A 12,350-nucleotide genomic window follows, 5' to 3' on the forward strand; every position below is an offset into this window, starting at 1 on the left:
TTCCTTGTGATGATTTGGAGTGATGTCGTGGACCATAAACTGGTAGAAAGATAAACCCTAGAAAACACAGTTCAGTTCTCACAGCTGATATTTGACAGGGCAGCAGAGGTGTCTGCTTTAATTATAATTGAAAAGTCTTTTTGCAGCTGTAACAAACAGTGTAGTAAAAATGTATTTCTTGGTATGTGCAACTGGGGGGGGGGGGTGTCACAGAAGCCAGTACAGCACAGAGAACCTATGGTTGGATACTCACCCTTACTGGGTTGGATGAGTGATGAATTCTGAGCTATTCCCAGCTACTGCAGTAACTCCCAGCTGCTATGCTGCGGAAACAGAGCTTTGCTCTGTCCTTGCTGTCCAGATGTGCAGCCATTGCATGGCCTTGGCCAGCAGCCCATGAGTAATCTATGATAACAGAACCTTACATTCAAGCCAGAGCAAAAAGTTATTTAGTCTCAGTCGTGGCAGAATTGCAAAATAGCCTTTCACCTCTCACTTCACCAATGACTTCAGAAACAAACAACTTCAGCAAAACAGGTATTTTCTACATACTGCCTCAGGAGGATCCCAGGACCGCTGCTACTGCTGCTCCATTACACACACAGCTTCCTTCCTTCTCTTAACCCATTCCAGGTTCTCTCTCACACATTTACTTCATGCTTTACCTCAAGGCTGTGGTAAATATTCGAGTAGATGGATTCAAACATTGGAAGGAAGAAAAAAAAAAAAAAAAGTGAAGGTACCTGGAACAAATTTGGAAGGTGCTTAGTGAATGTCAGGGCTGTTAAGTGGCACTGCTCCTTCAATCAAGGCAGCCAAGAGCAGCTCTACGTTCTTATTATTTGGCCTTCCATCCCCACTGATTTCTTCATTGCTGTGCTTGTTTTTTACTGCTTACAGCAATGGAAAAACAAATCACCTCCTGCGGCTAGATCCAAAGTAAGATGTCCTTATCTGATTTAGCCAGACACACTGATTACTTGATCCTGACATAGTCACTTACTTGCTATGACCCTCACAGCTCAATTTGACAGTGGAAATGAGTAGCAAATAAGCCTTATCTTCTTGCCTCACTTTTTAGAAAGGAAGAACTTGATGGTAAGTAGTTACCTTTCCAAGACAAGGGAAATGTTAAGCAGAAGACATTACCTGAAAATTGTTTTGTAATGTATTAATGTTTTCTTATTCTTGGCATAGGAAATTGAGCCATCAGAAAGGTATCAGAAGGAGCCGTGATTTTAATAGTAGCCAGATCAAGAAACTTCAGAACTGGAAGTGTGCATAGAAGGTGAGAACTGTCAAAACCAATGTTAAGAAACAGATTCAATATAAATAAAAAGCAAACCAGCAGAGTATATATGCCAACCTTAACAAAGAAAGCTCAGTAACATGAAGTCAGAACTTTTTAGTCACTTACAAGCTCTGAAATTCAATCAATTAGAAAGATACTTACTTGTCAACCGCTTTCTAGTTTGTACAGGAAATACAGGGCACTGAACATGCACTGAAGGGGAGACAGCATTTTAAAGGCTCTGGGAGAATTTCCCTGTAGATTGCATCATAGATCAATTCTACCTAAAATATGATCCCTGAAACTGCAATTTTTTCTTTGTTTTCTAAATTGATGACAGTACTGCAAAAGCATAGTCATGGCAGGAGTGTACAAATAGTGGAAGTCAGAAAGAAACGAGTGTATTAATCTAATGAGCACCTTGATCAAACACACCGCTACCACTGTTTTTCAGCAGGTTCACATATACAGTTGATAAGAGGCTCCTTTGATTCCTTGCTGATGTTTTTTGCTGTAGCAATAGTAATATGGCAAGAAAAGTAATAACAAACCAACCTGAACATGACTGTGGTCGCTCATCCCTTCGCTGACTCCTGACTTACCCTGTCCCTCAGTGAGTAAGCCACCAGGTGAGTGTAATCTAACAAGCACAAGGGGTTTCAGCAGCCTGCCTGAAACTAAGAAGAAAAGTTCCATCCACTCTGTAGGATCTGAAGTTGTACCTCCCCCCCCCTCCAGTTACCAGGACTTCAACTACTGTTTGTTCCTGTCCCCTTCTTTCTTAATGCCTTATGGAATTAAAAACAAACAAACAAAAACCCTTCACCTGTAAACACTAAGAATTGTTAATTTAACTCTCATCTTTGAAATACACCTTACAAGTTGTAGCAAAGCGAGCAATGTATCCCTGACACTTTAAACTCCAGTGCTGTAGTGGAATATGTAGAAATAATTTATTGATCTATTCAATCTATTTTTAGCTTTAGAAAGCATTTTCCTTCCAAGACTCAAATCCTCCTCATTGTCAGCCATATCACTTTATTGACTTCTCTAGTCTCTCCCCAAAATGCTTGCAAACCATATGTCTGTAATTCTGACACTGCAATAGCAGGCTGAGATCCAGCTCAAGTTTACTTTGCAGTAACAACAAAGGATCATAAATCAGACTGTTCTCAGAACCCTGCCAAGTCAAGTATTGGAAAAGGTGCACGTCAGGATTTATAGCAACGTGTTGACAGTAAGGCTTGCACAACTGCTACCCGTGTAGCCCCAGCATTCCTAACAATGATGTACTCCCAGTTGACTTAAACGAGGCAAACTGAAGTATGAAATAAGAGAAAGTTATGGAAGACCATTCCAACTCTGTGCAAATTACTATATACAATAGATTTTAATGCATTGCTAGCATTTCTCCCCCCAGTCCCTTAAATAGTCCATCATGCCCTTAGTGGCAACAGAGTAATTACGCAGAGCAGACTGTACAGCATTAAGCAGTTACGCTATAACTGCAAACAGACAACATCAACAAGAAAACAATTGCTTACAGAGCACAGACAGTGTTGTTATACCAACAATTAACAATATACAGCAGTGGAGTTACCTTGTGACAGCTCATAAAGCTTGCATTTGGCAGTTAGCCCTGAGAAAAAGCTTTAACTCATGGTAGGCTCAAACTGAAACCCTGGCACAGAATATCCCCAGACTGCACTCGCAGTTTTCACAGATTAATGATGCTCTTCGACAGGAGCCGTTGACCACCCTGCCCCCAGAGCACAACGTGAGCGGGAAGTAGAATGAAGATCAAAATCCACGTTTAAATTATGCTGAGAAGTGAGAGGAGAGGTAGTAAGCAAAAATGGTAATACTAAGAAAGACTCCCTGTTGTTGTTTGTCATAATCACATCATATGAAGCTCTAATGAGGGCACAGAAAAAAACAATACATTCTAGATAAACTGTAATTGAGAGCAGTTCATGCTATCTCTAGGGACGGATTGAAAGCAACGTCATACAACAGCTGTGGTCATTAAAAATACGTACATATTTTTCTAGTAAAGTTCTGGTAGCCTAACCTGCATTTTTAATTTTTCAGTTTAGATTTAAAAAACCCCACCAACAAACCCATCAATACTGCTGCAGTTATCAACAGATTTATGCTTTTGCAATGTATCCCCAAGTGAGCCCTGGAAACTTGATTTTAACACTGTGCCCTTTTCTTGATTCCTGGGCAAGAAAAACAAAACCAAGAAACAAGTTTCCCAAGTCTTATCAAAAACTACTTCACATTGATGTCACATTTCAGCTAACTTATTTATACCAGGATGTAGTATTACATTTCACAGACATGGACCTTGCTGATTCCATTTCTGCTCATGCTGTTCTTGCAGAACTCTTCAGTGCACTCTAACACTATGAAGCAGTGGCCAAGCCAGCTCTAAATGTGCTAAGCTTGATTAAAAGCCAAACTCCCACCCCCCAAAAAATGCAAACAATCTCAGTTCAGTAATGTTGTTTCCATCTGATGGTGTTTCTGTCAGGGTTTTCTCAGAGAAGGAAAATACATATCTCAAATAAATTCTAATGAGAGTAAACAAAAATTAGAAAGAACCACTCTTTCCAGCTAACTCCAGCCCTACCTGTTAGGCACATTGTTCATCAGATGACAGCTCTGATTGTTCACTGGCTGTAAAGATGCTGAAGTCCAAAGGCAGGTAATGTCCTTCTGTCTCATATTCCTGCAAAGGGCTTCCAAAAGGAAAACCTTTACAGGCAAGAAAGATGGTGAATATGCCCTATGCATTTCCCTACAGAGGAGAGAAGCGAAGCAGGCTCTCCCAGAGGCTGATGTGCCTGTTCTTACAGAAAAAGGTTGCATATGTATCAAGAGATGTGTTCCAAGCAATGACTAAAGCCTTTATTTCATCCACTGCATAAAAGCTAAATCAAACTATTCCTTCTGATGACCCAAACTGCCAAGAATCCAGATGTTCTTTTGGCACATCTATCAACTTCACTAAAGTCAAGATACTACTACCTCTACTGACTGAGAAACTATGCAGAAATCAAAAGACTAAATTTAGATACACTGCTGTCCTACAAACAGCTTTATTTATAAGCTCACATATATACAGATGGAAAAGACACTAACTGGCTAATAACTTCTTCAGGGGAGAAATGTATTTCCTGTGGTCACATGTGAAGATAAATCTAGCAAGTCAGAGACAGTCATTGTGAACACAGGATGCATGAAGAAGTACAGTCTAAAGATCTCATTCCTCTTACCTTCAGAGAACAGACATTGAATCAGACTTCAGCAAATGTGACAGTAACCACTCACTGCAAGGTTGCACATTCCAGAATTTCATCTGTCTTTGTGCAACTGGGGGTGAGGCCTTATCCAAATAGCTGTCACTATTAGTGCTGAGAAACAGTAATCACCAACCCAAGAACACAGCTTTCTCAGCTACGTAAAGCCATTCTGCGTTAGACGGGCTCTTGAAGTGTCTTCAGAATTTCTGAGCCTGAGTACTTCCCCTGTGCCTGGAACAGTGACCAAACCAAGACAACTGCACAGGATTTTAATTTTTCTAACTTGCAGTAAACTAATGCTTCTTCGTTCACCATCATCTCTTAGAAAAGAAAGATTACCTCAAGAACCTTCCAGACATGTAGCAGGAATAAAAACCATCTCCTGTCTCGTTCTTCCTGCCCTTGTTCAGATACATTTCCATGGCTCAGGAACAACAAAAATAGATCCAGAGATCCAGGATGAAGAAATGTTCTGATAGGTCTGAATAAATGACAAGGCAGCCCCTTCACACAGCTCCCTGAGTGCTCTAGTTTTCAGAGAGAAGGCTTGAAACTTGCAAAACTACTGACCTGTGCCTCAGACCACTGAGCTGCCTGTTCAGTCAATGTCACTGTGAGGTGAGATTGCCTGGTTCTTCCTCTGTCTGGGCCCCACAGCTGCTAGAAGACAACGCTTACAGGGTCTGTCCTGGTATTGAAAACATACAACTTTCTTGCCCATTTCCTTCTGCTTCTTTCCTTCCAGGAGATGCTCTCTTCTCTACCCTTAATTGTTCTCCATAAACAGCAGAAAGGAAAAGATTAAACTATTAGAAAACTCATTTTTTCCTACAAACTCCTTTCCTATCCCTGAACATCTGAGCACTAAAGGGCACAAAGTACTCCAGGAACACAGACCTGCCAGAAGTGAGGCCTGGACTTCTTCTCAACAACCAATACAGAGTTAGCTTAAAAACCACATAACTTCACACACTCTTACACACACTGGCATTTATAATTAGCACGTAACCAGACAGAGGAACACATGATGGAGGTATACGAAGGGCTGCAAGGAGACCTTTAAGTAGTTACTGTTGCAGTCAGAATTAAGAGGACCTCAATGACACTCCTTGGCCTGTGCAGCACACAGAGTCAGACCAAGGGAGTATGCTTATCTATTTTGTCCTATGCTTGTGTGTTAGTTTATTTTTTAAGAACATCATTGAAATATCAAACAAGCACACACTTTTAGTTTGTAAAAATGAAAACCTTCCTATAGTCATTGGCTAAACCCAAGTAGCAAAATATATTACTATTGAGACGTTAAGATTCTTAACATACATCAAACCTCTAAGTGTGACATTAAAAAACAAAAAAAAAGAGAATTGTGTGCTTGTATGCTTACAGATGGTGTTGGCCCTTTAAATTGCATTGGCACAAAAATAAAAGCTTTCCAAAATTAATTTTCTGCAACAGAAAGCTGGGTAGTCCAAACACCTCTCACAACTCCCAGGACCAGACCACTCATCCTTTAGCAATTACATCAAGTGTGAGCAGCTCCGGTTTTGCACAAAGCTCTGGAAATACAAAGCTCCACATTATCACATGGTATCCCTGCTGTCCAGTGCACAAGTGGTGGCCAGTATAAGCACAGACAGTGCCGTGGGATGCCCCAGGCTTTCCAGCAGCTCTTCTCATACCTGTCAGCTTTCCAAGTCAGCGTAGTCCTCAGTCTCCGCAGAGGTATGACATGCACAGAGCACAACCAGACAAGAAACTTATGGGTCACATCTTGTGTGAAAGCTCTGGCCACCTGCCTCATGCTAGCTGCTACTCCCCTGTGAGTCTTAGATTATCTAAACAACTCACAGGAGCTCCCACTGACACGGCTGGCCAGTTCCATCAGAATGTCAACATCACAGCAGAGAGAAGAGAGAGTCAGTCTAAGAAAACGAGTGTTTAATCAGGAAACAAGAAGAGACAAGGGATAAGAAACTGATTACAGGAGAGTAATACCCCAGCCAAAAGAAACACGATTGTACAACTCCAAACGACCAGGATCAAAACGTCCTACGAGCCAGCAGTGTCCAGCGAGAGACACTTGAGAAAGAGCCCAAGCACTTCTGGCAGTCATCAGGCAGCTCAGGGCAATCCTGGACCTTGCCCAAGCTCCAGCCTCTGCCCTCAGCAGCTGCTGCAGAAAGCTGCAGAGGTGGCCCTGGCCCTGCTACTCCAGTCTCAGCTTCTCTCAGCAGGGAGGTGCTGAAAGGAATGAAGGGAGCACTGACTGTGCACAGCAGTCCCAGCCTCTCTGAACAAGAGATGGTATGTGGAGTAAGAAGACCATACATTTAAAAAAAAAAAAAAAAAAAAGTTTACATATTTATAAATGCCAAAATAAATATTTAAGACAGACTCCCCACCCCTCAAACACATGCGCAATCACCCTGCAAACTGCTCGCAGGACAGTCTCCGAGGGCTCAGGGAAAAAAGCAATGACTACACCACAGGGCAGCCAGCTTGACTTCCTTCTCATTTCCTGATGCTTCTGAAGCCTGCAGCCCACTGGGAAGGTGGAAGAAGAGCGAGCAAAGCAGAGCACCAACACGCAACAGTGCTGGAGAGGAATGTCATGGTATAAATACATCAGATCAGTGGTTTCCAACAAGTAAAAACTAAAAAAAGACACCAGAAGGAAGGATGGCGTAAATGGAACTACAACTATGCAGAGCAAAGGGTTGTGTGGAGCTCCACCTGCTGTCACGGAGAGAAGGTGGTCATTTCCAAAGAGACCCTTTGCCACAGATCCTTTGTCTGCTTGCCACGCTTCAGGTTCTGGAGAATATCATTAAACTGCATCATGCCCACGGGAGTCAGGCAGAAGGCGCTTCTGGCGCTGCGGATGGCATTCACAAAGTCATCGTAGTCAGCTGGAGCGAGATGGATCAGCCGGTAATGGATGTACTGGATGGGAACAGGGAAAAAGCCTTAAGGTATTTGCTCACCACCTTCATGCTGGTGACACTTCTGGCAGGACTTGAGCTTCAGCAGTAATACATCACATGATTCTGCTACCACAGGAGAGGTCCCAGGTTTCAGAGACACTGACAGAGGACAGCTAGCTCAAAGAGCAGGCCTAAGCAACTGCCAGCATCTGCAGGTGTTCTCTCCATTGTGAACACCAAACAGTGGCATACCACAGAGCAAGAGGGTCAACCTAGAGCCTTTCTCCATCAACCACCAGCATCAAACCTTCACACTGTTTATTCTGCAGGCTGTACACATGGGCCCAGCATATTCACAGACACCATCTTCACTAAGGGGTATGGTAGTAAGGTAGGAGTAAGGCTTGCATTGAGTTGCTACAATAGTTGAGGGCTAGCACACATCTCTTCCCATCAGTACTTCCCTCAACTAAGGCCCAAAAACTTAAAGTCCAGTCTTCAAGAAATCAGTTTCTCTCACGGAGCTCAGATAAACAGCTCAAGTAAAGAAGCTGTCCTTTCCCAGAACCATCATCCAGGTGATGGGACAGTTAACCTAACCTGGACAGTAGGTTTACGGAATCACCCTTTTTGTTGCTTATTCAAAAGAAGCACACAAGGTGTGTCCTGTTTATGCTGTTCTAAGAAACAGGCAGCTGGCTCATAGAAACACACTTGTTCAGTTTTCAATAAATCCTGAGACATCTCATCTGTACTGGTGGGTGACCAAGCCACTCCCACTATGGATGCCAGCACTGGTACATCAGCTAGTCATGCCAAGACTTTGTTATGTAGAAACAGACTACAAACAAGGAGAAAATAAATAGGCCAGAAAGAGAGGTGGACAAATGGCTTGAAAACACAGCAAAGAAACAGTACAGAAATTAAAAGGCACAGGTTAACATTTAGAGTGAGGAAGAAAGAGGATAGGGAGCACAAAACATCTCCATCCTGTATAGTGAGCACCAGAGACATGAGGCCTTGAAAGAATGAGTGCAATGCGGTATTTTATATGCAGCCTTCACACAAGCAAGCAATGCCTATCCCAACTCCTTTGTGCATCAGGCAATGGACCAGTTCAGCTTGTTATATCAAAGGTTCTTCCCCTCTCTACACATGCAAACACAGGCAGTGGCCCAGCAGGTAGGAAGACACACCACATGTTACCTGCAAGTAGACCTGCTGGCACCTCTGCACCAGCTGGTGGAAGGCTGGGGTGCGCAGGTGGTTGTGCACATGCGCGGGATTGAGCCTCTGCAGAGCTTCCATGATGATATCCTGAAGCACAAAAGGGTTCAGCACTCCCTTGGCTGCACCAACACAAAATTGATGCACGTAGTTTACACCTGCATGGGAAGAAGTCAGAACAACAGCGTTAAGGTAAAAGACACTGAAGAAATAAGGTGTATTTCAGGAAGAAACTGGACTTATAGCATCTTCTCATTGTAACATATCCTATAGCAGCTTTTGGAAGAGTCTAGCAAACCAGGTACTACCTCAGTCAGTGATATTCCCTGTTCACCTGTCTTCAAAAGGGATATGAAATAAAACTGATGGGACAGTAATTACAGAGATGAGAATACACCACACCTCCTCCCACTGCTTCCTGCCTGCTCATCTAGGAAGCATCTGCAGCCCCAGCACCCAAGTCTTGTGGATACCAGAAGGAGATTAAGGCTTCCCCACCACAGTGGAGCTTTGCTAACAGTGGCAGAAGCCATGCCACCAGGTTGGCTGTTTGCAGAATTGTTTTTAAGCTCTTGCTACTGGTGAAAGAATTAAACACAAGATAACAAAAAAAGACCCAAAGATCAAAGTGTAACTAAAAGAAAACATTCCAAAAAAAAAACCAACAACAAAACAAAACAAACACTCGGTGCTGTGAGCAGCTATTCCTATAAAAGGTCTTCGTAGAAAGAATACACACAAAGAAGAGAGAAATATTTACAAAGTCATGGAAAGGGAAAAAGTTATTGTTATAGAATGGAAGGTCTGAGCCCCATCCAATCCCATGCACTTTAAGTGCCTCAAAATTCAACAGCATGCTTATAGGACCCAGAAACAGAACAACTGCCTGGATGAGAGAGCAGCAGGGATCTTTCAAAAAACTCTAAGAAATGAGATCAGGAATCAGATTCACCCAGTCTTTGAAGTACTGCTGAAGTACCACACTAAGCCTTACCTAGCTTTGCAGCCAACCCAAGGAGCCATTTTACATCCTCTGTGTAGGGTGGGCTGCGGGAGAAATTGTTGGGATGATCGCTCTGAGTCCTTCGGCCGAGCATCTCCAGAGCCAGCATCCCTGTGAGAGAAGGGCAGCCAGAGTCAAGCAGCACTTCTGCCCTGTAGGATTTCATTCACCTCAACACTACCTCACTGGCCCACCCTTCATCCGCAGAAAATTGCCTAGCTGTAAAATGCCCACAGTGAAACAAAAGGCCCATCTCAGAGGCTGTCACCAAGGGAAGCAGCTGGATGTGTTCCAGACTGGAGAATCTGTATAGCCATCATACCCCACTAGAGCTCCATAGAGACACTGATAGATCTACAGCAGGATCAAGTCCCAAAAACTGATAAAAGATGTCCTGAAAAAATCCAGATAGCTTCAAATTTTGAAACAGAGAGGCTAACTAAATCAAACTACTTAACTGCAAAGACAACAAGCCAACAGCGAGCAGCAGTAGCATCAATTTGCAGACTTTTCCCTAATTCCACTACAGCTCTTCAAGAAATTCTCCTACTTAAACAATTTTAAAATACTAACAGGAGCTACGTAATGCAAAAAGTCTCTTCTGGTCTTCCAGACCCTCTTCCTTCATCTCTGTCTGTTATTCAGGCTATTACAATGCCTTCCGTAGCTCACTACTTACCCCCATGATGCTTCCCATGAACATCTGCATCCCCTCCTGACTGGACAAGTACTTTCTTCTCTAGCTTTCAACAAAACAACCTCAGGCAATCTCCAGATAGTCTTTCATCAATTTCTTGCTATTTCTCTTCCTTTGCTGCCCTGCAATGACTTCTCTCATCTTAGAAGGCCCCTTCCTCCCTCTCCAAGTACCTGCTCTGTTGGACTCCCACTATACACAAATAGCTTACTGCAGCCTGTGCACACTTCAAGTCAGTCTTCAACAGCCTGGAGGAAGAGTCACAGGGAACATGCCTCTGCGCACGTGAAGACTGAACTGGTATTGTTAGAAGAGGTGTGCCTGCACCACCCATGAGCAGCAGGAGCTGAACTTCTTGTCACAGACAACTCCACAGAGCCCTATCCAGACTCCTTCAAACTACACTAGTTGAAGGGCAAGCCTCTTTCCAATACTAACCCACTTAACTTTCTCTTTTACCCTTCACAGCACTCAACATCATAACCTCCATATAAGACCATGAATTGGCTTTACCCATGTAGCTAGGATACCATCCACCCCAACAAGAGCAGTAGAAAGTTGCCAAACAGTAAAAACCTGTAGCCCTGCCCTGTGTCCTTCTCAAGGGGACCACAGGAAACCACTTGGCCATCCTTACCAACTTGGTATGCGGAGTGGAGGTAGTGCAGACCCTGGGGGCTCACAGGCTGACTGTGCTGCTCATCCTCGGCAGGAAACCCCCCTGTAACGAGGGAGTTGGGCTGTGAGGACAGAGATGTCAAGGAAGCCCCCTGAATTGCTGGGAACGTTGATCCTGCATGGACACTTCCTACTGAAGAAAGCAAAACAGCAGCATTAGGATTCAGCAACCAAAGCCTAAGAGAAGTTTCCTTACTGCTGTCTTGCCCTAAATAAAACAACACAGAAACAAAAAAACACAGACTTACAAATAAAATACAATGAGCTAAAAATATCTATTTTGTTTGCAAGCAGGGCCTAAGCAAGGTGATCATATGCTTGCCCATCTCTTCTGAGGTATATCATGGATTTGCACATGGCGTGTTTTACATGTAAATACATCAAAGGTCTTTGCAGTTACAAAATGATGTCTGGTTCTGATTTCTTATTCATGTAGATATGCCCACCAACATCTGGTGAGAAACTGCTGAGAAAAATCACTGCAAGGGAACGGTATTAAGTTTCTCAAAGGAAGTCCAACATTGCAAGGCTCCTCCAGCTCTAAGTCAGTTACGACACCATCCTGATACTATGTGGGAAGAGGGTTACTAGAGGCTAGCTGCCAGTAGACCCTCATGAAGAACTGCTGCTGTACACCTCGGCAGCAGGTATCTACAGAAAAAACAGCAAGGAAACTTGAGAAGATTCCGTCCCCTTCAGACACTGAACTAATACAGGCAAATTTAAGGGAAATCACAGAAAAATCCACTATATTATACCACATTAGCTTGTATAGACAGCAGTTAACATTATGTCAGTAAGCTGTATTCTGATAGGGGGCTCAAGTTAATCTTAGCCTCTCAAGAAATGCATGGAGAGGAATTTTTACTTTTTTTTAAATAAACGTTAACTAGTGAATAGTTGAATACCTGAGAACAATATGCCTCCCAGGACAGATCTGCCCGACTTCCTCAGCCAAACAGACACACGGTGCCAAATGATCCACAAAGCGGGGCATAATCCATGCTACATTTGACATTTGGCCAAGGAGAACAACCCACAAGAATGAACTGAATTGTTGCCAGAGCTCAGTTGTTACCATGTGGCTACGTTCTTCAGGGACAGCAAGACGCTATTTTAAGAATTGAAAGTAGAAGTTTCTGAAAGCCTTAAACAATGGCAACTGGAAAGGGTGGGGTTGTTTTTTCCTTTTCTTGTTTTAAATGCTCTAGCATGAGTTAAC

General features: G+C 43.1%; 1 protein-coding gene across 3 annotated transcripts in view; it reads right to left on the reverse strand.

The window, feature by feature from the left end:
- Positions 1-6,516: 6,516 nt before the first annotated feature.
- The window catches only part of ZSWIM8 (zinc finger SWIM-type containing 8), a 58,050-nt gene continuing 52,216 nt past the window's right edge, over positions 6,517-12,350 (reverse strand). For all 3 annotated transcript variants that reach the window (XR_014948610.1, XM_015866634.3, XM_085554383.1), the window contains exons 23-26: positions 11,088-11,261; positions 9,745-9,864; positions 8,730-8,908; positions 6,517-7,542 (exon numbers count right to left, since the gene is read on the reverse strand). Coding sequence is in view for 2 of the 3 variants with exons in the window: in XM_015866634.3 (XP_015722120.1) it covers positions 7,339-7,542; positions 8,730-8,908; positions 9,745-9,864; positions 11,088-11,261 (677 nt within the window). In the remaining variant the exon portion in view is untranslated. The remainder of the gene's footprint in view (positions 7,543-8,729; positions 8,909-9,744; positions 9,865-11,087; positions 11,262-12,350) is intronic.

Source organism: Coturnix japonica, chromosome 8, assembly GCF_054131305.1.
Source record: "Coturnix japonica strain WE chromosome 8, WE-NBRP24, whole genome shotgun sequence".
In the NCBI taxonomy this organism is placed as follows: domain Eukaryota; kingdom Metazoa; phylum Chordata; class Aves; order Galliformes; family Phasianidae; genus Coturnix; species Coturnix japonica.